This window comes from Balaenoptera ricei, chromosome 19, assembly GCF_028023285.1.
Source record: "Balaenoptera ricei isolate mBalRic1 chromosome 19, mBalRic1.hap2, whole genome shotgun sequence".
Taxonomy (NCBI): Eukaryota; Metazoa; Chordata; class Mammalia; order Artiodactyla; family Balaenopteridae; genus Balaenoptera; species Balaenoptera ricei.
Genome location: NC_082657.1, coordinates 7157084 through 7178874, shown reverse-complemented (window position 1 = coordinate 7178874; position 21791 = coordinate 7157084). Strand labels below are relative to the sequence as shown.

Sequence of the window (21791 nt, the reverse complement as noted above, 5' to 3'; positions counted from 1 at the left end):
GCCTCAGTGGGCTGTTCTGCAAAATGGGTACAAGCATTCTTCTCCCAAAACGAGGGACTGGGAGCCCAAGAGTGGGGCATGAGGGCTCTTAGGGACCAAGGGAAGGGTCTAGAAGCGTCTGAGGAACTGCTGGGTTTCCGGGGCTCCCCAGGGTGCAAGGATGACCCACCCTCGTGCTAACACCTTTCCCTGCAGCCGGACACACCAACTGGTCCTGTGCCAGACAGGGGCTTGCCCAGCACTCAAGGACACTCTGAATCTCGCCTGGGCATTAGATGAGAAGACCTTTTACCAAAATGAAAAGGTAGAGACTGTTCAATGAACAGAAAAGTATTTGCATGGAAATCTCACTTTGTTGAAAAAACTCGTGTGAGAAAGACCTGGAAGGACAGGACCTGGGTATCGCTCAGACAGTCAGGACTTTTAAGTCTTTATTTTTGCAATCTTTGCTTGACTGTATGCTCTGGTTCTCCACACTGCACAGGGTCTGCTTTTGTGATTCAATGGTTATTAAAAACATAGCTTTAAAGGCCACCCCTGCCCTCCTAGTCAAGTCTGAACTCTGGGCAGGTCCACTAGGCCTGGTTGCTCTGAACTCCTCCCTCTCTTCACACCTGCCAAGTACTTTGCTGCCTCAGGGACTCTGCACTTGTGGTTTCTTCTTCCGCTTCACCCTCCAGCCTCCAGGTGGTGGGGGAGGGAGTGTTCCTGACTGCCTTCTCTAGACAGGATGCCGGCTGTTCGCTTTCTCAGTCACACACAGCACTTCATTTCCTTTGCGTGTCTTATCAAACTTTACAACGGGAGACGCGTTCCGGGTCGCCTCCTGGGCTTCAAATTTGGCTTAACTCAAAAGAAAGTGCGGGGATTTCTATAGTCCGTTAAAGTGGCGCCCTCCTGTGGTCGCGGCCCAGACTCCAGCTTCTGGCCACTCAACCCATTTAAAGCTGTGCGTTTGCATTCGATTCAGATATTACTCTTAACGTGAGAACACATCAAATATTCTTAGCCCACGCTTTCAAAGTGCAGTCATTCCTGAGCGCACGCCGTCACCGGGCTCCGGCGCGGTGAATGAAGGCGCCACACGGTCTGTCGCGTCCAACAAGCCCATTTATTTGGTTTCCCGTGCGCTCAGGCCTGCATCACCGGCCGGGACTTCTCGGCCTGCAGCTTCACTCCGGAGCCCGCGAAGCCCGTGCCGCCCTAGAGAAGGAGGAGGAGGAGGAGAGGCGTCGGGGAGCTGGGGTGCCGTCGGGGTTCCCTAGCCCTCGAGGTGAGGTTGGGCCCCGCCCCCTTGGTGGGGCGGGGCCTCGGTAAGGGGGTGGGCCCTCTGGAAGCAGGTCGGGGTTACCGGAAGGCGAGGGGACAGGGAGGAGGGGTGCCACTCACCCGCTGCAGCACGATGATGTCGCGGTCCGTGAGCTTCTCTCCGGTCACGGGGTCCACCATGTCCTTGCGAATCAGCTTCTCCACGCACTCCACGGTGACCACGGCCCCACTGCAGTGAGGGTGACGGTGGGGTACAACGATCAGAGGCCCCGCCCCAAAGAGAAAGCCGCACCCCAAGCCCGCCCCGTCCCGCAGGTCCCCAGGCTGTCCCCCAGGTGACTCACGAGGGCCGCAGGACGGCGCACGGCGTGGCGTTGCTCAGGCTGTCGCGGGTCACGGCGCACACGTAGCGCTCGCTGCGCGTGATGAGCCCCACGCGGTCCACGGAGCTGTCGAGCGGCGTGAAGCGCACGGGCGTCAGGTCGGACATGCGCAGCGGCTTCCCGGACATGGGGCAGGTCACGATGCGCGACTGGGGAGCAGGAGGGGGGCCGAGTCAACAGGCGGGGCTAGAGCCAGGTGGAGGGAGGATGGGGGTCCCTGTGAGGGAGGGGAGAGGGCCCTCAGGACCCTGGCTCTCTCTGGCAAAGTGGGCACACACGGGCGCTTGCTGGGGTAGGCGGCTCACCGGCTTCTCCAGCTTGGTGGCCTTGGCCTCGGGGGTCAGCGACGGGATCCAGAAGCTGGGCAGCGCTTTGTCCTTGTCCTTGCCTGTGGGGCCCGCGCTGGACCCGGGTCGGGCATCATCTGCGGGGGCGGGGAGAGGGGTTCGGACGCCGCACCCAGGGAGGCACCCGGCCCCGCGGGACCCCCACCCACTCGCATGTGCACTTCTCTCTCACCGGGGCAGTTCCCGGAGGCGGCCTTGGGCGTGAAGGGGTTGAGGGGCCGGCTCACGATGGCCGCCTCCTTCTCCAGGAAGCCCCGCACCTGGTCCTGCGCGGCCGCCCGCCGCAGCTCCTGCTGCTCCTCGCGCCGGACGCCCCGCTGCTTCTCGTAAGCCTGCGGGCAGCCAGGCAGAAGCGAGCTAGGCCTCCTCCTGCGGCTTGTGAGTTTGGGGCACCCTAGCTGGGGGCTGGGTGCCTCTTTGAATTTAAAGGTGGGTGAACTGTAACCCATACAGGGGAGGTTCCTGGCAGAGGCTCTGTTTGCTAGAGGCTGGTGACCGCCTGGGTGTGAATCTTTAATCGGCTGCACAGTTACCCATCGTGTGCCTCTGCTGCCTTTGCTTGTCCCTTCACCAACTGTAGGACGGTTAAGCCATTTCCAGTTTAGCTGGTTTGGGACTCGGTGGTCAACAGCTTGGCTGAAGGCAGACCGCCAGAGCTCAAACCCTGCCTTTGTCACTGATTAGCTCTGTGGCCTCCAGTAAGCACTGTGACCTCTCCTGGCCTCAGTTTTTTCATCCGTAAAACAGGCTGACAATGGTGACCTACCTCGGAGGCTCACTGGGAGGGTTACACACGATTTTTTAAAACACTTAGCACCTGGCCTGGCACATAGTAAGTGCTCAATAAATGTAATTTTGGGCCATATGATATTAATTATACAGTATATCTTATCACCTATCTATTATACAGTCCATGCAGTGTAGACTCTGTCCCTGCCCTCAAGGGCCCGAGTTCCAGGATAGTAGGGAGCAGAGAAGGTTTATGGAGCCATGAAGGCTCAGGCAGCGTGAGGGCAAGAGGAGACACTGCTCCGGCCACCCAGTGAGCAAGGAGGGAACGCTGACGCTGACTGATGCTCGGGAAGGCTTCCGATGTGGGCTCCACGATGAGGGGGCCACCAGGCCGGGTGGAGGACCTGGGCACAGGGGAAGCCACGCACTACAGACCAAAAGCTCAACAAGAATCTGGCCCCCAGTGCTTCCTGAGCTCCGGAAAAGCTGGCAGAACAAGGAGGGAGACTGGGTCCCTCCTAGCCACAAAATGAGCTCAGCCATGGAAGGTGGGCCGGGCTCCAAGAAAATGCCTAAAAATTTCTTATCTGTGAGCATTTCCCGCATGCCCTGCAGTGCCCTCTAGTTTGGCCCTGTCAGCCCATTTTAGAGACAATAAAACTGAGGCCCAAGGAGATGAGCTGGCATCCACTCATTTACCAAGTATGTCCCGAGAACCTAGGGCCTTGGGGTGGGTGAGAGCCCTGCTCCCTGCCCCTGGGTCCTGTATCAGACAGCCACAGGTAGAGTCACAACTGTGACAAGTGCCAAAGAAGAGGTGACAGGGGCAGGCTCTCAGGGCCCTGGACTAGCAAGAGGCCAGAGGAGGCAACACCTGGGCTGAAATCTGGAGAACGAGAAGAATTTAACCAGAAGTGGGAGGGGATGGTGTGCCCGGCAGAGGGAACAGCACAGGCAGAGGCCTGGGCAGGGAGGAATTTAGACGGGAGGCCCAGCATCGAAACCGCCTACCCACGCCTGCATCCCCTTCTCCCAGCCCCACCACCTTCATCTGCCGGGCGATCTCCTTCTTCTGGTGCAAAATGTACTCTAGGATTGCCTCCCGCTCATACAGGTAGCCATCGGGGCTGCAAAGAGAGGAAGGGATGAGAAAACAGGGCCTGGCCCAGGCCACATGGCCAGAGGTTAACAGTCACCTGCCAAACATCAGCTCCCTGCCCAGGGCAAACACTAAGCGTCTTATAGGCAGCTGCTCACTCAGGGCTCGGCTTAGCTCTCTGAGGTGACCGCACTGTTTTAACTCTCCTGGCTTTATAATGTTCTCTGATGCATAGGCAAAATCTCGCGCCGTAAAGGGTTAGCTCAGCAGGCCTGGGCTGTCCAAACCCTGCACATTCCAGCCAAAGGACTGGCTCCTGGGAGGGCACCTCTAGGCCTTGGAATGTCCTGCCTGTTAAGAGTGTCTCTGTTTGCCTGGGAGGCTGGGACCATGTGGTGTGAGCTGGACCTCTGGAGGGGCTGAAGACCAAGGTCAGCCAGGCCTAGGTGACTAACCTCCAATAAAAACCCTGGACACCAAGGCAGGAGCGAGCTTCCTGGTGGGTAGTAACTGCTGCTGTGAAAATTAAGCGCTTTCCTGCGACTCTACTGAGAGAGACAAAGGAAGCTTGTGCCTGGTCTCTCTGGGACTCTGCCCCATCTGTCTTTTCCCACTGATTTTATTTATTTAAAAAATTTTTTTTGGCCGTGCCACGCGGCATGTGGGATCTTTTATATTATTTTATTTATTTATTTTTGGCTGCGTTGGGTCTTTGTTGCTGCGTACGGGCTTTCTCTAGTTGCGGCGAGCAGGGGCTACTCTTCGTTGCGGTGGGCGGGCTTCTCATTGCAGTGGCTTCTCTTGTTGTGGAGCGTGGGCTCTAGGTGCGTGGGCTTCAGTAGTTGTGGCTCACGGGCTCTAGAGCACAGGCTCAGTAGTTGTGGTGCATGGGTTTAGTTGCTCTGTGGTATGTGGGATCTTCCCGGACTGGGGATCAAGCCCGTGTCCCCTGTATTGGCAGGCGGATTCTTAACCACTGCACCACCAGGGAAGCCCGGCATGTGGGATCTTAGTTCCCCGACCAGGGATCAAACCCACGCCCCCTGCGCTGGAAGCTCGGAGTCTTAACCACTGGACTGCCTGGGAAACCACCCCCATTGCTGGCTTTAATCTGTAACCTTTTGCTGTCATAAACTGTCATTTGAGGATAACTGCTTTGCTGAGTTCTATGGGTTCTTCTAGTGAACCATTGAGCCTCCCGGTGGCCTCGGGGACCCTGAACCACGATCTACTCTCATCGCGATGTCTACAAAATGGACCAGTAGTTGAGCACATATTTAGTCAGTGGACTAAGTATCTTCTACCCATTATCTCACTGAAGCCTTTGCCAGACGCTGAGAGGCAGGTAACAGTAAGCACTCCACACGTGAGCTGTTATTATGGGCTAGCAACTTTCCAGGAGCCCTACCCTCTATTGTGAATGTATTCTTTTCCACACCCCATGAAGCGTACTAGGATCATGCCCATGTCTCAGAGGAGAACACTGAGGCTGCGGGAGGGTAGGTGGCTTGCCAGGGCGCCCTGGCTGTGCAGCCCCCTCCTGGCGGTTCCCTTGCCCTCGCCACCCTGACCCGCCCACCCGCGTTCCCAGCTTACGTAACAACAGGGTCGTGGCAGGGCTGCAGAGAGAGGCAGCAGCAGTCGAAGTCCTTGACGGCATCCCGGCTCAGTCGAATGTTCTGGGTGCCGTAGCCTGAGGCCGCTGGGGACGGAGAGAGGTAGAGGGATGGAGAGGCAGGAGATGTGCCCTTCTCCAAACCCGGAGAGAAAGGCACAGAGAGGACTCCGAGGTGGGGGGACTCAGAGAACAGGCAGTCAAGAGCTTGGGCTGTGCGTCTGCGTTGGGGACAAGGCTGCACAACCCACAGGAAGGCGTTCATCCCCAGAGGATGAGTGACAGACAGGCCCTGTCCCTGAGGCAGCTCAGGGAAGAGGCTCGTAACTGGCTCCCCTCGGGCCTTCTGGCTCTGTGACCAAGCTCAAGCGTCTGTACCTCTCTGGGCCTCAGTTTCCGCCTCTGGAATATGGCCTGACAACAGTGATTCCTTCCTCAGTGGGTGTTCGGGAGGCTTAGCATGGAAGGCACTTAACACAGTGCCCACGACAAGGCAGGGAGAAGGTCGCTGGCTCACGTGGGCTGTTACGTTTCCGGTCATGACCATCAGTCACGTGGCTGTTACTTACATGGTCAGGGGAAAGACACATGCCCAGAAAGCACAACCAGAGGAGCAAAGTAACATGGGGACTTCAGGGTCCATTTGTCCCCCCTCCCAACCCCAGTACCTGTGTCCTTCTTCTTCTCATGGTAGGTGTAGACGGCCCCCGCCGTGCAGTTCTTGCCGTGGCGCGTCATCCCGGGGGGTAAGGAAGGGGCAGCTGCAGGGCTGTGTGACCAGAGGGAGCAGAGGCAGAGAGGACTGGACCTTTCTGGCCCCCGATCTGATCTGATGGGAAAGCTGGGAGTGGGGCAGGGGAAGAGAGTTTTGCACACGTTAAATGGTTAAGAAATGCCTATACCTCCAAAAAAAAAATATGGCAATTAACCCTGAAAAAGACCTGACGTTTGCTTGTGGAAGTGGTGTCCGAAGGGGTACACGTTGTGAGTTACTGTGAGGTGGTGGAAGGAGGGTTATCTGATGGAAAGTTCTAGCACCAGATGTGATCAGTGGGGCTCGTAACACAAGTGGGGAACTGAAGCGCCCAGTAGATGTTCTGGATGTGTTGAGCGTGTGCTCTGTGTATGCCTACACGCTCATTTCAACCAAGCGCACCTGGGTTCCTTTAGGTGCAACATGCCTTATGCTCAAATTGTTCCCTAATGTGTCAATCGCACTGGAATAAATCTCGAGTTTTCAAAACAAGTGTTAGAACAGAACTGACTGTACGCGGAACTCTGGCAAATCAACAAGAAAAACCCAGCTACCCCAATAGGAAAATGAGCAGAGGATATGAAGAGGCGATTTACAGAAGAAGCTCAAAGACTAACAGGTAGATGGAAAGATGCCTCAAATTCTCCTCACAGGAAAACCACAGTGAGACATCATTTTAAATCTATCACTAGGCTGGTGGGCGAAACTTTGAGAGCTGGATAAGATAGGAGCTGGATAGGGTGAGGGTGGGTGATAGGAATCCCCTCTGGTGATGCTGGGGGAACACAGGCTGGTGGTACTTCAGCAAAGTGAGTGCAGGCGATTCTGCACTTGGGTGTATGCGCCCCAAAGGCGACACCCACTAGGGAGCATGTATGAGGATGTTCACAGTGGTGTTATTTATACTGGAGGGGAGTCAAAGGCAACTGAATATCCCGCCCTCGCGGAATGGATAGTGACTGCCCCTCGTGGAGACCACCCAGCAGTGAGATGCAACTGACTAGGTGTGTACAGAGCACCGTGGGTGACTTTTTTTCTTTTGGCAGTGCCACGCAGCTTGTGGAGTCTTAGTTTCCCAACCAGGGATTGAACCCTCGCCCTCGGCAGTGAAAGCGCGGAGTCCTAACCACCAGACCAACAGGGAATTCCTGTGGGTGGATCTTAAAAACACAATGCTGGGTGAAAAAAGTAAGAAATAAAACAATCTGCACGTGCACAAAATGATACATTTTAAACACCTGCAAACAAAAGATGATGCATGTAAGAATGACTGCCCATGTAGGGGAGGGGACTGACTAGGGGATAAATAAGAATAAATGAAACAAGAAGGAGGGGGTTATATGGATCAAAGAAATAAGACCTGCCTGGGCTTGAGTCCAAGGTTGGCCCCCTACTGGCTGTGACTCTGGACTTGTAATTGACTCTCTGAGTCCTTTGGTAAGAAATGGGGAGAACCATGGGATCTAGTTGACACGATTGGATTGCTGTGTGGACTAAATGAGGTCATACTCAGAGCATGGCATATGGAATGTTCAGGAAATATTCTCTCTGGCTCTGTGGCTGCAAGGAGGATCCAGAAGGTGGGGGAGGGAGGCACAACCAGGAGATCCCAAAATGTAAAAAAGCAACTTCATCTTTATTTTCCGGTTCGGGATGCTTTCAGAAACTTGCCTTTCACTTTCAAACTCAAACACAAACCTCTCCTTGAGCTACAGATCTCGCACTCCCCCTACTGGCGTCTTCCTCCCAGAAACCCATTTTTTTGTTTTGTAGGTATATTTACATAGAATAGATGCACAGACCTTAAGGATGCAGCTTGATAGGTTTTGACAATTGCATACACCCTCGTAACTACCCCCCCCAAATCGAGATGCGGAACATTTCTATCACCCCAGCTGCGGCCACGGTGCTGCTTGCAGAAGGTAACCTTGGTGAAACACCCCAACTCCATCCACCGCCCCTCCTCCAGCTTCCCCTCACCCCCAGCTTTGGAGCAAGCCCAGCACCTGCTGCCACCTCACCTGCCATCCCCCTCCTCCGCCCTGGCCCCCTGGCTTCCGCCCCAGCTCCCCCCTCCCCACTGGCACTCATGAAGGTCGAGTTCACCTCCTCAGGGACAAATTCCCCACTCTATTCTTAGTTGTCAACTGCCTTGACCCTCTGCGGTATTTGGCACTGGGCTGCTTGTCTTGTAGCCAAGTTCTTTGGCTTTGTGGACCGGGACATTTTCCCTCTGAGAGAGAGAGAGGAACCGCTATAGATGGAGCATCTCTTTACTTCGCCAGGCGGTCATGGGAATAATCCCAAGGGACACTGCTTGACCCCTGACCCCCAGGCCAACTCTCAGTCGTCCAACCTCAGCCACCCTCTGAGGTCCGTGCCATCCCCATCTCCACTTTGGAGAGAGGCAAACTCAGGCACAGAAGTGAAGCCATTTGCCTAGGGCAGTGGTTCTCAAAGGAAGGTCCAGGGACCCCAGGGGTCCCTAAGATAGTTTCAGGGAGTCCACGAAACTATTTCTGTGATACTAAATCATGTTTGGGACTTCCCTGGTGGTCCAGTGGCTAAGACTCTGTGCTCTCAATGCAGGGGGCGTGGGTTCGATCCCTGGTCAGGGAACTAGATCCCACACACATGCCGCAACTAAGAGTTCGCATGCTCCAACTAAAGATCCTGCATGCCGCAACGAAGATCCCACGTGCTGCAACTAAGACCCAGCGCAGCCAAATAAATAAATAAATAAATATAAAAAGAGCTCTCTAAAAATAAATAAATAAAACAAATGTGTTTGCCTTTGTTCCTCTCCTTCTCTCGAGTGTCCAGTGGGGTTTTCCAGAGGCTGTGTGACTTGTGCTTGTACATCCTTGGGTTTTAAAAATGTCTGTTATATCATGTGGAGTGAACAGAGCCAGGTACAAAAGGCCACGTGTTGTTGATTCCATTTATGTGAAAGGTCCAGAATGGGCAGATCCATAGAGACAGAAAGCAGATTGGTGGTTGCCACAGGCTGGGAGAAGGGGGGACCGGGCGGGGGGGGGCATGCAGTGGCTGCTAAGGGGTATGGGGTTTCTTTCTGCAGTGATGAAAATGTCCTGAAATCAGAAAATGGTGATGGTTGCAAAAACAGTGATTATACGGAAAACCACGAATTGTATACTTTAAATCGGTGAGTTTTGTGTCATGTGGATTATATCTCAATAAAGACAGTTTCATGTCTATTTCCCTTTCTGATATGGAAAATCTTTTTTTCTTTCGGCCATGCAGCGAGGCTTGCAGGATCTTACTTTCCTGACCAGGGATCGAACCCAGGCCCTCAGCAGTGAAAGTGCCGAGTCCTAACCACTGGACTGCCGGGGGAATTCCCCTGATACGGCAAATCCTGCTAGACAGAACTCCCACAAACAAAGGCTTTTTGGAGTCCTTGATGATTTTTAAGGTCCTGAGACCAAAAAGTTTGAGAACCGCTGACCAGGGTTGACCAGGGGTCAGCAGCTTTATTGTCTCCTCAGTGAGGAAAACCTCAAAAGAGAAAACAGAATTACTACCATCTCACATCACTAGCTTTTCAGAGAGGCCACATCCAAAGTAACATCAGCTGTTATATATCCTCCTTCCCATTTTACAGAGGAGAAAACAGGCCCATGGAGTCCCCCAGCTGGGAAGTGGCAACAGAGCCAGACTCGAACCCAGGCAGCCGGGCTCTGGAGCCGCCCCCTTAACCGTGTGACAGCTGCAGAGCTCCCGGGGAGGTCACAATCCAAGAATACAGGCCAACTCATTCCCGTTCTCCTACAAAGTCTTCAAAATCCAGAATCTAGTCCACTCTCTCAACACATCTCAATTCAGACACGAAAGTTTCATTAGAGAAACTTGTCCTATATTTCGGGTTCATAAAATTTACAGGAGCAAATGTACATTCACACGCCCTGCTTGTGCCAAACGTACTTAAAAGTTTTCCAGGGATTGAATCCGGTATCGGTGCTTGAATTTAAACTAATCAAAATGAAATGATCAAAAAAACACAGTCCCTCGGGGGCACTAGCCACATATCAAAGTGCCCCACAGCCTCTGGGGACTCGTGGCTACTGTGTTTAAAAAACATGACCACAATACCATTAATGCATTAATAATCCCTTAACATCCTTTACTATTCAGCTTGTATTCAAATCTCCCTTATTCTCTCCCGACCGTCTTTTTCTGCAGTTGATTCGTTTGAATCCTGAATCTCTTGGGATCAGAGAACCCTCTGAGAACTAAAGGATGCTACGAGCCCCCTCCCTTGAATAGCATGGGTCACATGAATGCTGCAGGCCGTCCCAGGGGGGCGGAGACCTGTGTTAAAGGAACCCAAAGGGCCGATTACACTCAAGGAAATCACAGACACAAACAGGATGTGTTGGAAGCAGGAAAGAGGGAGCTCCCTAAGAGCAAAAGCGAGGGTCTGAGATTTTCTATTAATAATGACTGGTATTTATTTAAGAGGTTTGGTGAACCTGGCCCTGTTCTAAGTATTTGATACATATTAATTCCATCGGATGCCACAACCCAAACAGTTGCTACAAACAAGGAAACAGAGGCAGGGAGAAGGTGCCCAAGGTCATGCAGCCGGGGTCTGACCCAGGCATGTGAGTCTGTGGCCTTCACCATCCCTGATGCTGTCTGGCTGCAGGCAGCCTCAGGCACTGTGCTGACAGCGTGGAACGGGGCAGCTCCTGTAGGCCTGGACCTTCCGCCTGGAAATCCCGTCCCCTTCCTCCTCCCAGGCTCCATCAGGAGTCGCCTCTTCTGGGTAGCCTGGATTAGGCATTCCTGGTGCTCTGACAATGCCCTGATTTCCGTCCATTATAGCTGCCACCCCTCAGAATTTCTCCCCCCAGACTAGAAGCCCCTAGAGGCGGGGCCTGGGTTGGACTCCAGGATGGGTCCTGGCACTGCCTGGCACCTGGGGGGCACAGAGATGTCAGATAGGATCAGTTAACCACTTCCAACCCTAGGGCCAGGGGAAGTGTGTAATCAATGAATGAATCATCCATCCAATCAATACAAAAGCACTGCAGGAACAGAAATGACCATCACATCCTTCTAACACTTATGCACCAGGCCCTGGGCAAAGTGCTTCATAATTCTGAACGCATTCGGTCCTCGGGATAACCTCTGAGGTAGGTTCTCCCCATTTTAGAGGTGAGAAAACAGAGGCCCGGAGGGATTATCTGGTCTCTTCCTCAGTCTGTTCCTTGACAGAGGAACCCTGGTGAGCTTTTCAAAAGGGAGCTTAGATCACGTCACTCCCTTCTACTGATCCTTGGACGTGGCTCAGGTGAAAAACAGCTTGGATAAAGAAATGTGGGAGGAATGAAAGAATTGGAAAGCCACCATTTTGCAACCCCTGATGACATAACTGATTCACTAAGGCACCTGATGGCAACTGGACATCCGCAGGGTGTTAATACTCGCTAGTAGAAAGGAGAAAAACATAGCTTTACAATGGCATGTTTGTGCTGTTCCTACCTGTATTAGTCAGCTAGGACTGCCAAAACAAAATGCCATAGACTGGGTGGCTGACACAACAGACAATTATTTTCTCACAGTTCTGGAGGCCAGAAGTCTGAGATCAGGGTGGCACCATGGTTGGGTTTTGGTGAGGCCTCTCCTCCTGGTTTGCAGATGGCTGGCCACCTTCTGGCTGTGTCCTCACAGGGCGGAGAGAGTGCTTGCCCTCTGGCATCTCCTGCTCTTCTAAGGACACCAACCTCATGGAGTAGGACCCCACTCTTATGACCTCATTAAACCCTAATTACTTCGGGAAAGGTCCTATCTCCAAATAGTCATATTGAAGATATAAGATTTCGGGTGGGGTTGGGGACAAACGTTAAGTCTGTAAACACTACCTGAAGCCCCTGATCAATCTCACCATCCCTAAAAGTGGGACAGCCAGGCGTGAAGCTAGCAGCTCTGAAGCAGCCATGCCAAGATGCCTGAAGCTAAATTAATCAAGCCTTTCAATTTAATTTCCTGATTCTAGGAAGCCAGAGGCTATAGCAGGGATCCGCCAGAAAAGGCTAGAGAGTAAAGATTTTCACCTTTGTGGGCCACATGGCCCCTGTCACAACTTCTTTTATGGACACTGGTATCTGAATCACATATCACAAAATATTATTCTTCTTTTGATTTTTTTCCAATTTTAAAAAAATTGAAGTATAGTTGATTTACAGGATTGTGTTAGTTTCAGGTGTACAGCAAAGTGATTCATATATATATATATATATATATATATATATATATATATATATATATATATTCTTTTTCAGATTCTTTTCCCTTATAGGGTATTACAAAATATTGAGTATAGTTCTCTGTGAGATACAGTGGGTCCTTGTTGGTTACGGTCTTTTCCAATTACTGAAAAATGTTAAAAACCATTCTTAGTTTGCAAGCTGTACCAAAACAGGTGGTGGTTGCCAATCACCTGTCTGACAAAGGAATTGTATCTAGAATATATAAGAAGTTTACAACCCAATAATAAAAATACAAATAACCCAATTTAAAAACGGGCAAAGGATCGAAACAGACATTTCTCCAAAGAGGATATATAAATGGCCAATAAGCACATGAAAAAAAATGTTCCACATCATTAATCATGAAGGAAATGCAGTCAAAACAGCAGTGAGGGACTTCCCTGGTGGTCCAGTGATTAAGACTTCGCCTTCCAATGCAAGGGGTGCGGGTTCGATTCCTGGTCCAGGAGCGAACATCCCACATGCCTCATGCCTCGTGGCCAAAAAAACAAAACATAAAACAGAAGCAATACTGTAACAAATACAATAAAGACTTTAAAAAGGGTCCCCATTGAAAAAATCTTAAAAAAAACAAAAACAAGAAACAGCAGTGAGATACCACTTCATACCCACAGGATGACTACAGTCAAAAAGTCAGATCATGGGCTTCCCTGGTGGCGCAGTGGTTGAGAATCTGCCTGCCAATGCAGGGGACACGGGTTCGAGCCCTGGTCTGGGAGGATCCCACATGCCGCGGAGCAACTGGGCCCGTGCGCCACAATTACTGAGCCTGCGCGTCTGGAGCCTGTGCTCCGCAACAAGAGAGCCCGCGACAGTGAGAGGCCCGCGCACCGCGATGAAGAGTGGCCCCGCTCGCCGCAACTAGAGAAAGCCCTCGCACAGAAACGAAGACCCAACACAGCCAAAGCTAAAATAAATAAATAAATAAAAATTTAAAAAGCTAAAAAAAAAAAAAGTCAGATCATGGACTTCCGGTGGTTAAGACTCCGCTCATCCACTGCAGGGGACACAGGTTCGATCCCCGGTCGGGGAAGATCCCGCATGCCACTCGGCATGGCCAAAAAAAAAAAAAAGTCGGATCATAACAAGTGTGGAGAAATTGAAACCCTCAGACCCTGAGGGTGGGAATGCAAAATGAAGCAGCCACTTTGGAAAAGTCTGGCAGTTCCTCAGAAGGCTAAACACAGAGTTACCATTTGATTCAGCAATTCCACCGCCAAAAGAAATGAAAACTATGTCCACGCTAAAACTTGTACACAAGTGCAAGCAGCATATTCACAATAGCCAAAAAGTGGAAACAACACAAATGTCCATTGACTGACGCGTGGATAAACAAAATATGGTGTATCTCATACAAAGGAATATTATTCAGCTTTAAAAAGAAGTACTGATACATGCTACAAAATGGATGAACCTTGACAACATTATGCTAAGTGAAAGAAACCAGACAGGAAGAAGATTCCATTTATGTGAAAAGTCCGGATTAGGTTAATCCATAGAGAGAGGGTGTGGCAGTTGGGGAGAGGGGGTGCGGCGGGAATAATGGAGGAGTAAGTGAAAGGCCATCACCATTTCAAAGAAGCAAAGAGACAAGTTCAGATGGTGGGATGATAACGGAATAACTGACCCAGTTTCTTCAATGAATCAATTGCCAAAAAAAAAAAACCAGGGTGGGGTGGAGAGGAGACTGTTTGAAATTAAGAGCAACTTAAGAGACATAACAATGACTTGAATGGATTCTGATTCAAAAAAGTGAAACTTCTTTTTTTTAAAGGCATTTTTTCAGAAGCAGAATTTGATTATGGACCAAGTAATAGGTAATATTAGGGTTGCTTTTGTAAGTGTAATAGTATTGTGGTCATGGAAGAAAATGTCCCTGGTTTTTTGTGTGCGTGTGTGCTTTTTAAAAATTAAAAATTTTTTAAAAAGTTGAAGTATAGTTAATTTACAATGTTGTTAAAATGTCCCTGTTTTTTACACATGTATCCTGAGGTATTTACGGGTGAAATCTCACGATGGATAGGATTTGCCTTATATATTTAATTTTAAAAAATACCCAGCCAATATGTCAAAAAATATTAATAACTGGTAACTCTGGGCGATAGGGATTCTTCTATTATTCTCTCACTTTTATATAAGTTGGAACATTTTCATAATAAAACATAATAAAATATTAAAGTGAAAGGACCCATCAAGACCCGAGTTCACACCGAATCAGCAACACCATCAGGATGTGAACCCAGGACTGCCTGACCCCAAAGCTCCACAGAGGAAAACGTTACCTTACAGCTACTCCGAGAGGGAAGCGGCCGTCAAAAAGGTGCAGGGAGGCGGCGGCAGGCGACTGCACAATCCTTCTCCGCCCTCCCCATCACAGTCTGGGAAACGGAGGCCAGGAAAGGGGTGCTTCTTCCTCAACTCTCACTCATTAGACCCCTAGGAGTCCCAGTCTCCTCTTTCCCCTGGGATCCCCGGCCCATCCGTCTGCAGTGGAACCAAAGCTCTCCTGAGAACTGCCGGCTGAAGGTTTGGCTACCTCCAGGGATTTCTGGGACCTGCAGTCCGGCTTCAAACTTGGGGCGCCTAGAGTGCTCTATTAAGGATTGCCAGGAAGTCGGGAATTCAAAATCCTGTCTTAGTCTCCCTCAGGAGCCCAAGACTCTTGCCCACCGGAAGGCGATCTCACTAACACTATCCTTCCACCGCCTGGAACTCACCTCACGAACGACTCCTCCCTCGTCGGTAACTACTTCAACTGTACCCCTACACCGGAAAGGAGCGCTGTTTTCCCTCTCCGCTCCGCTCACTTCCTCCCGGCGGAAAAGACCGGAAGTAGATCTGCCCCTATTTGCGGAGGTATCTCTTCTGGCTTGGTAAGTGCTCCCTTCTTCTCTTCCTCCCTCCGGAAACGTGAGTGGCAAGTCGAAGGTTCCGGTCAGTGAAACTGGCGTGAATAGGGGGCGTGCTTAGCATATACTAGGCGTTTCCCTGCGCGGGCGATTTCCTGCTTGTAGCTAGGCTTTGCTTCTCCCCAAGCCTGTGTTTAAGGACTAATCACTTCGCCCAGAGATTGAAAAGCCCGCTTACCAAAGCATATCATCCACTTTTCTGCTGCAAAATAAGAGACAATAGAGAAGGGACAACTCCTCTGTCCCCACTTTATAAATGGAGCAGTTGAGAAATCGGAAGTCAGAGCCGTTCTCAGGAAGCAGGAATTTACTACGGCATACCCACCTACCCCCAGGGACCAAGGCACAAGTTTCCCGCCAGTTTCTAGATACCTAGATATCTGGAGACCTAGCTGTTTATTTCCCTAGCTCTGTCTGGCGAGCTCTCTGGGGGGAAATTGGATAGGCGGGGAGGGGGCGCCTATCCAACTCCCTAAGTGCCCCACGGTGTCGGAGACCTTGGCCTCGCTATGGGGCTCTGGACCTTAGACCCTTAATCATAAGGTCCCTTTAAATACTTTGTCCCTTACCTGAGTCCCGCCCAGGGCAGGTAATCGCAAACCCCGCCCCTCTGGCCAGAAACCAGGATTGTGCCGACTATAGTGAGCAAGGTACCCCCTCCTTCCTCTCCCCTCCCTTCTCCCCTGTCCCCCTTCACGGCTGGCTGCAGCTGGCCGAGGAGGCCCTGATTAAGGAGGAGGGGACAGTGCTCACAAGTCTAGGCAGGTAAGTGAATGTCCCTGGAGGCAGAGCTTGGCTTGGGGACCCTGGCTACCTGGCTCCCTGCTCTTCTGGGACCCAGAAGTTGGGGCCCCCAAACCCAAGAGTCCAGGACCGCTGCCCCCTCCCCCAACTCCTGGACCCCAGGATACAGGCCTCTGGTTTTACCTCTTCTGTAATCTTTGATTCTGTGGCTGAATGTGGCAATGGGCACAGAGAGGTGGATATACATGGAAATTACCAGGAAGAAGGAATCCCTATCAATGGACATGTTTATGAGCTCCTACTTTGTGCCAAAACCCATGCTGGGGGCTGCAGACACAGCAGAAAAAAAGATAAACTCCTGGCTCTGGTTTCTGGAGGGACACTGCCTTTGCTGAAATCCTGCCTCTGAATCTTGCAAACTGTATGAACTTGGGCAAGTTCTTTTACTTCTCTGTGCCTCAGTTTCCTCCTGTATCAAATGGAGATAATAATAGCACTGTGGTGAAAATGAAACTGAGTTGATAAAGGTAAATGACCTTGAACAGTGCCTGGTCCAGGATACAGGCCACGTAAGTATCTGCTATTATTATAATTCCTGGACCACAGAGTCCGGGTGGGGAGACCTGGCCTCATTCTCCAGGAGCTGAGGCACTTCTCATCTAACCACACCTGGTTCCTAGTGTCCACAAAATATGAGGAGCCACCCCCCTGTGCTGCTGCTGTACCTGGGATTGACCACCTGCCTGGACACCTCACCCAGTGGGGAGCAAGACCAAGGTGAGCGTTTGCGGGAAGAGCCGGAGTCCAGGCACAAACATCCACCTTCCTCTGGCCCAGGAAAAACCCTGCCTGCAGTTGCCTCCTCCCCCGGGACCCCATAGCTCTTCATCCCCTTAAGTTCTGGCTCCTTCATGTCCCCCATACTAGGAACCCTCCATTTTTCTGTCCCTTATGTCTTTTGGGTCCAGAAGTCTTCCTGGACTCCCCAGAGGCCCAGAGCTTCCTGGGCAGCCGTAGGCGGATTCCACGAGCCAACCACTGGGACCTGGAGCTGTTCACGCCAGGGAACCTGGAACGGGAGTGTCAAGAGGAGAGGTGTTCCTGGGAAGAGGCGCGGGAGTACTTTGAGGACAATACTCTGACGGTGAGGGCCTGGGGTCCCCGGAGTCCCTTTGTCTTCTCCAGGACCTGGGGCGGGGGTGTCCTGCCCCTCAGCTCCCTCTGCCCTCGTGCCTCAGAGATCATCAGGGCGGGCTGGTTTGGGGGTGTAGAATCTCCCAGTTGATGCCTTTCTGCCTTCTCTCCTCCTGCCCATTCAAGGAGCGCTTTTGGGAGAACTACATCTACAATGGCAAAGGAGGTGAGTCGGGGGAGCCCTCTCATTCTGTGCAACTAAGGCAGCTCCTTTCTGTGGAGGCTGAACGAACATCCCCCAGCCCAATCTCACCCCCTCCATGTTCCATGCTCCTGAGTTCCCGGAGGGGGTTGGTAAAGAAATCCCCTCCTCTGAGACTAGAGCCCTTGCCCAAGGAACCCACCACACCTTACTCGGGGTAGGTCCCATGTCCCCAGGAAGGAGGACACTTGGAAGGAGAGGTTACAGCCCTGAGGCCTCAGGCTCAGAGGCCCTGGCCCACCTGAGCCCCTCTTTGGAGTCCAGAGCCCCAGCCCCTTCTGCAGCTTGGTTGCTAGGGGGGTCGCTCCCTAGCAACGGGTCTGGGCTAGGCCAATTGGTGGAAACCTGTCTGTCCTCACCTGCCCGATCAGCCCAGCCCCAACCCCTCCTCTGAGTTCTGAGGCCCCATCGTGGCTGCAGCCTTGTTGCTAAGAGGGGGCTGCTCCTTAGCAACAAAGCCTGGTCAGGCTGGACCAAGGAAGACAGCAGCACTCACTACCTGGTTGGCTTCCCCTCCCCCACAACCCCATCCTGGCTTCAGCCTGGTTGCTAAGGAGGCCTTCTTCCTAGCAACCACACCTAGCCAAGCTCAGGACCCAAGGCCTCCTGCCCACAGGAGGACCCCCCTCCAGGCACCGGGCATCTCACCCCTGAGTGGCCTGGTTGCTAGGGGTGGTTCCACCTTAGCAACAGGCCCTAAGTCTGGGCTGAAGTCCTCACATTGGTTGCTAGGGGAGGTAACTGCTTTGCTACAGGCCTATCAAGGAGTCCACCTGAAACATGTCTGAATCAGGAAGGCTGCTCCCCACCCCCCACCCCCCCACCTTCTTAGTGCAGCTTTTTGCTAAGAGGGCTAAAAGCCTGAGGTTTACTGTTTGAGGAAAGTCCCCCCTACCCAGTGCTAAAGGAAGTTTCCCCAGCAGCAAGACCTAGCAAGGCCTCACAAAGCCAGGGTCCTCCCTGTGCCCCACCCCCCTTTTCCTCAGACATGAAGCCTTGATTGCTAAAGGCGCTTCACCTTAGCCAAGGGTCCACATGAGTTCTAAACCCCAGCAATCTGTTTTTGAGGGGATGTCCCTACATTCCTCCTTGATAGATAAATTGTTCCTAGCCTTCTGGTAAGGCCTTGCCCCTCTTTAGCCTGGTTGGTAAAAGGTATTGCATTCCAGAGGGGACGGGGTTGCCAGATAAAATACAGGACAGCTCTCCCCCAGCCCAGTTAAATGTGAATTTCAAATACACAGGAATAATTTTTTAGTATAAGTGTATCTCATATATTCCATGGGACGTACTTATACTAAAAAATTAGAATTCCCTGGCAGTCCAGTGGTTAGGACTCCGTGCTTTCACTGTAGGGGGCATGGACGGGTTCGATCCCTGGTCGGGGAACTAAGATCCTGCATGCTGTCTGCGGTGGCTAAAAAACAAAAATCCACTGTTTATGTAAAATTCACACTTAACTGGGTATCCTCATTATTATTTGCTAAATCTGGCAATGCTCAGTATGGGGGTTCAGAGAGTTGGCTGTCTGAACTCCCTACCCTAAGTAAGCATGTCAACTGCAATCTTAGGAGGGTTCTCTCTCCTCTTAGAGAGACAATTGCCCTATTTTCTAGTCTCAGATGAGGTTATCCCAGGTTTCTGCATTTAATTCATTGCATTTTTTGCAACCTATCAGGGAGGGGTTATTATTCCCATTTTTGCAACCTATCAGGGAGGGGTTATTATTCCCATTTTTGCAACCTATTATTATTCCCATTTTTGCAACCTATCAGGGAGGGGTTATTATTCCCATTTTACAGAGCAGGAAATGGAGGCTCACAGAAATGAGTGAGGTGAGTTGCCTGAGTTCACACAGCTAGGAAGTGGCCCCAGCTCTGCCTTCTTGGCCAGTCGTCTTCCCTCAGGGGAAATGTGGAAAGGTTTCCCCTACCTCAGGGGAAGGTATCTGGATGTTGGAGAGGGTGACAGCCCCTAACGCTGTGCCCTCCTCCCCCCCATAGGACGTGGACGAGTGGACGTAGCAAGCATGGCTGTGGGACTGACAGTGGGCATCCTGCTCATGGTCCTGGCCAGCCTGGGAGCCTTTTGGTATCTGCATTGCCGTCAGGACCGAGGCCAGCAGCCCTGTCCTCAAGAGTAAGGGGGCTTTGGGGAGGAGGGGCTGGGGAGCAGGGAAGGGAGGAAGGGTCAACCTAAGGAGATGGGCCAGATTGGGGGCGGTTAGGCGCTGCTGAAAGATCTGAGGAGACCGTCATGTGGAGAGTGAGTCTGTGAGATTCTGTGTCCAGTTGTGGCATCTCTCTGACTATATCCACAGCACCTGGCACAAAGTAGGAACTCAATATTTGCTGCCTGGCTGTCTTTGCAGTACCAGTTTTATGTGTGATTATCATTCTGTGGGTATTGTATCTGGTGAGGCTGCAGCCTGTGGTCTCTGGGTGTCTGTGGGATGTCAGTTTCCGTGGTGACAAGGTGTAGCTGTGTTTGTGTGTGCCTGTGTCAGTTGTCTAGGTGTGTCTCTCTCAGTGGCAGGGTCGAAGAGAGGGCTTGAGCATTAGTCTTGAAGTATAGTGGGTCTAAAGGTTTCTAGGAAGAGTTTATTGTTAAGAGTGGATCTGGGAAATTTGTGGCTGAGTGTATCTCTGTTGTGTCTGTCTGTTTCTTGTGTGTGTCTGCCTGCCTCTGCAGGGCTGCCTTTTTCTCCACGACTCTCTGCTTGTATCTGGAGCACGTGTGTCTGTGAACGAGTCTGTCTCAGCAGTTGTTGATTTCTGTGGCTGCCTGTCCCTGTGCATCTGCCTGTCACTTCGAGGTGCTTTTCTGTGTGTAGAGTCAGGTTGACGGTGACCCTCTTTTTCCTTGGTCCACCTCCCTTCCACCTCTGTCTCCCCACCACCCTCAGTGTCCCTGTCTCCCTACGTCTTTCCTCCTTCTCCTGCTAACAGTGCACCTTCTGTCCCCAGGGCCGAGCTCATCAGCCCCCTGAGCTCTCTGAGCCCGCCGACGCCCCTGCCTCCACCTCCACCCCCGGGACTCCCCACCTACGAACAGGCGCTGTTGGCCCCTGGGGTGCACGACGCACCACCGCCTCCCTACGCCAGGTATGGGGCTGGGCTTCTGCCTGGGGGCGGGGCACAGAGGGGAGGGCACTGCCGGAGGAGGGGCGCGGGCTTAGGGGCGGGATTTGGAATTTTGAGCTTATTATCCGGGGCGAGGCTTGGAGGGCGGGGGCGTGGCCCAGCCGTGTGTGTGTGTGTCTTGGAGAGCGGGGGCGTGGCCTAGGCGTGTGTGTGTGCGTGTGTGTGTGCGTGTGTAGTATTATAGGGGTGTGCGTGTGTGTGTGTGTGTGTGTGTAGTATTATAGGGGGGGTGGGTCTTGTACCCAGAGGATAGGCTGAGACGCCCAGGTTGGGTCGGAGTGGTCTTGGTTGAGGGGGCAAAAACAGCCGGGCCTTTGACTCCCCACTGTGCCCCTCCCCTTGCAGCCTCAGGAGGCCGCGCTGAAGAGCTGTTTCGGAGCCGGGGTTCTCCGCACCGTGCCCCAGATTCACACCGGATTCCGGAAACCCCCAGGCCTCTTAAACTCCGGAGCTGAGCTTGGAGGGGTGATGGCAGTAGGGATCGTCCGGCCTGAGGCCTACCCTAACACACGTGTTTCCGCCGCGTACGGATACACGCAAGTTCCCGGGCAAAGTGTTCCCGCGTCCCGGCGCCTCGCAGGCCCCCACGCTCTCCTAATGGTGGGGGTACCCACCAGCCCCGCCCCCGGGATAGGCGTGCGTGGAAACTCCGACTCAGGCGCGCAGTGCCTCGCAGACTCGCGTGTGAGCAAGTGTGACACGGCCATCGCCCTCAGTGTCACGGGCCACGGACAGGCAGAGCCCCGCCTGTGTTCACGCGTGTTTTCGTGTGCTCCCCGTGCGCGCACGGGGGCACTCTGCAATCCAGGGAAAGGGTGGGGGGCATATTTGCAAGCGTGCTTGGTTGGGGGCAGGCACACACTGCACCTGGGGGACTGGAATTGAGCTCTTTCCTTAAATAAAAACCCTTTGGAAAAGAGACCCAAAAGAGTGAAATAATGCAAAAAAAACCCCAACAAATAAACTGAACCGCGTACCCGGGCGCGTCTGCGCACGGCGGAGCTGGCTTTCTGTACAAACGCTGCGCCCTACACCCTCAGGCCCTGCTAACGCTCTGTCTGCCTCTCTCTCTCTCTCTTTTTTTTTTTGCATTTGCACGGGATT

At 52.4% G+C, this 21791-nt stretch overlaps 2 protein-coding genes across 5 annotated transcripts; one reads left to right on the top strand and one right to left on the bottom strand.

Moving 5' to 3' along the window:
• Positions 1-409: 409 nt before the first annotated feature.
• Positions 410-15353, bottom strand: NOSIP (nitric oxide synthase interacting protein). 2 transcript variants are annotated; one of them, XM_059904738.1, is made up of 9 exons: positions 15213-15353; positions 6114-6286; positions 5427-5532; positions 3777-3858; positions 2172-2331; positions 1958-2076; positions 1614-1801; positions 1390-1498; positions 410-1203 (listed from the first exon to the last, which is right to left on the bottom strand). In XM_059904738.1, exons 2-9 carry the CDS (start codon positions 6181-6183, stop codon positions 1132-1134), a joined length of 906 nt encoding a protein of 301 aa, XP_059760721.1. In that variant the 5' UTR covers positions 6184-6286; positions 15213-15353; the 3' UTR covers positions 410-1131. The 2 variants fall into 2 exon arrangements, with proteins under 2 accessions (XP_059760721.1, XP_059760722.1); XM_059904739.1 differs by lacking the exon at positions 15213-15353 and adding an exon at positions 14778-15206.
• Positions 15307-21714, top strand: PRRG2 (proline rich and Gla domain 2). 3 transcript variants are annotated; one of them, XM_059904744.1, is made up of 7 exons: positions 15307-15368; positions 16829-16925; positions 17117-17292; positions 17469-17508; positions 19548-19683; positions 20511-20648; positions 21033-21714. In XM_059904744.1, the coding sequence occupies exons 2-7, from the start codon at positions 16841-16843 to the stop codon at positions 21049-21051; spliced, it is 594 nt and encodes a 197-aa protein (XP_059760727.1). In that variant the 5' UTR covers positions 15307-15368; positions 16829-16840; the 3' UTR covers positions 21052-21714. The 3 variants fall into 3 exon arrangements, with proteins under 3 accessions (XP_059760727.1, XP_059760725.1, XP_059760726.1); XM_059904742.1 differs by lacking the exon at positions 15307-15368 and adding an exon at positions 16011-16169 and having other exon boundaries at positions 21033-21713; XM_059904743.1 differs by lacking the exon at positions 15307-15368 and adding an exon at positions 16178-16717.
• Positions 21715-21791: the final 77 nt, after the last annotated feature.

Excerpts from the sequence above, each read along its gene's own strand:
- PRRG2 (XM_059904744.1), top strand. The coding sequence starts at position 16,841 with ATGAGGAGCCACCCCCCTGTGCTGCTGCTGTACCTGGGATTGACCACC. Across the intron at positions 17,293-17,468 it reads TTGAGGACAATACTCTGACG|GAGCGCTTTTGGGAGAACTA; the intron begins GTGAGGGCCTGG and ends TGCCCATTCAAG. Across the intron at positions 19,684-20,510 it reads CAGCAGCCCTGTCCTCAAGA|GGCCGAGCTCATCAGCCCCC; the intron begins GTAAGGGGGCTT and ends TTCTGTCCCCAG.
- NOSIP (XM_059904738.1), bottom strand. The coding sequence starts at position 6,183 with ATGACGCGCCACGGCAAGAACTGCACGGCGGGGGCCGTCTACACCTAC. Across the intron at positions 5,533-6,113 it reads TGAGAAGAAGAAGGACACAG|CGGCCTCAGGCTACGGCACC; the intron begins GTACTGGGGTTG and ends CTCCGTCCCCAG. Across the intron at positions 1,499-1,613 it reads TGCGCCGTCCTGCGGCCCTC|TGGGGCCGTGGTCACCGTGG; the intron begins GTGAGTCACCTG and ends CCCTCACTGCAG.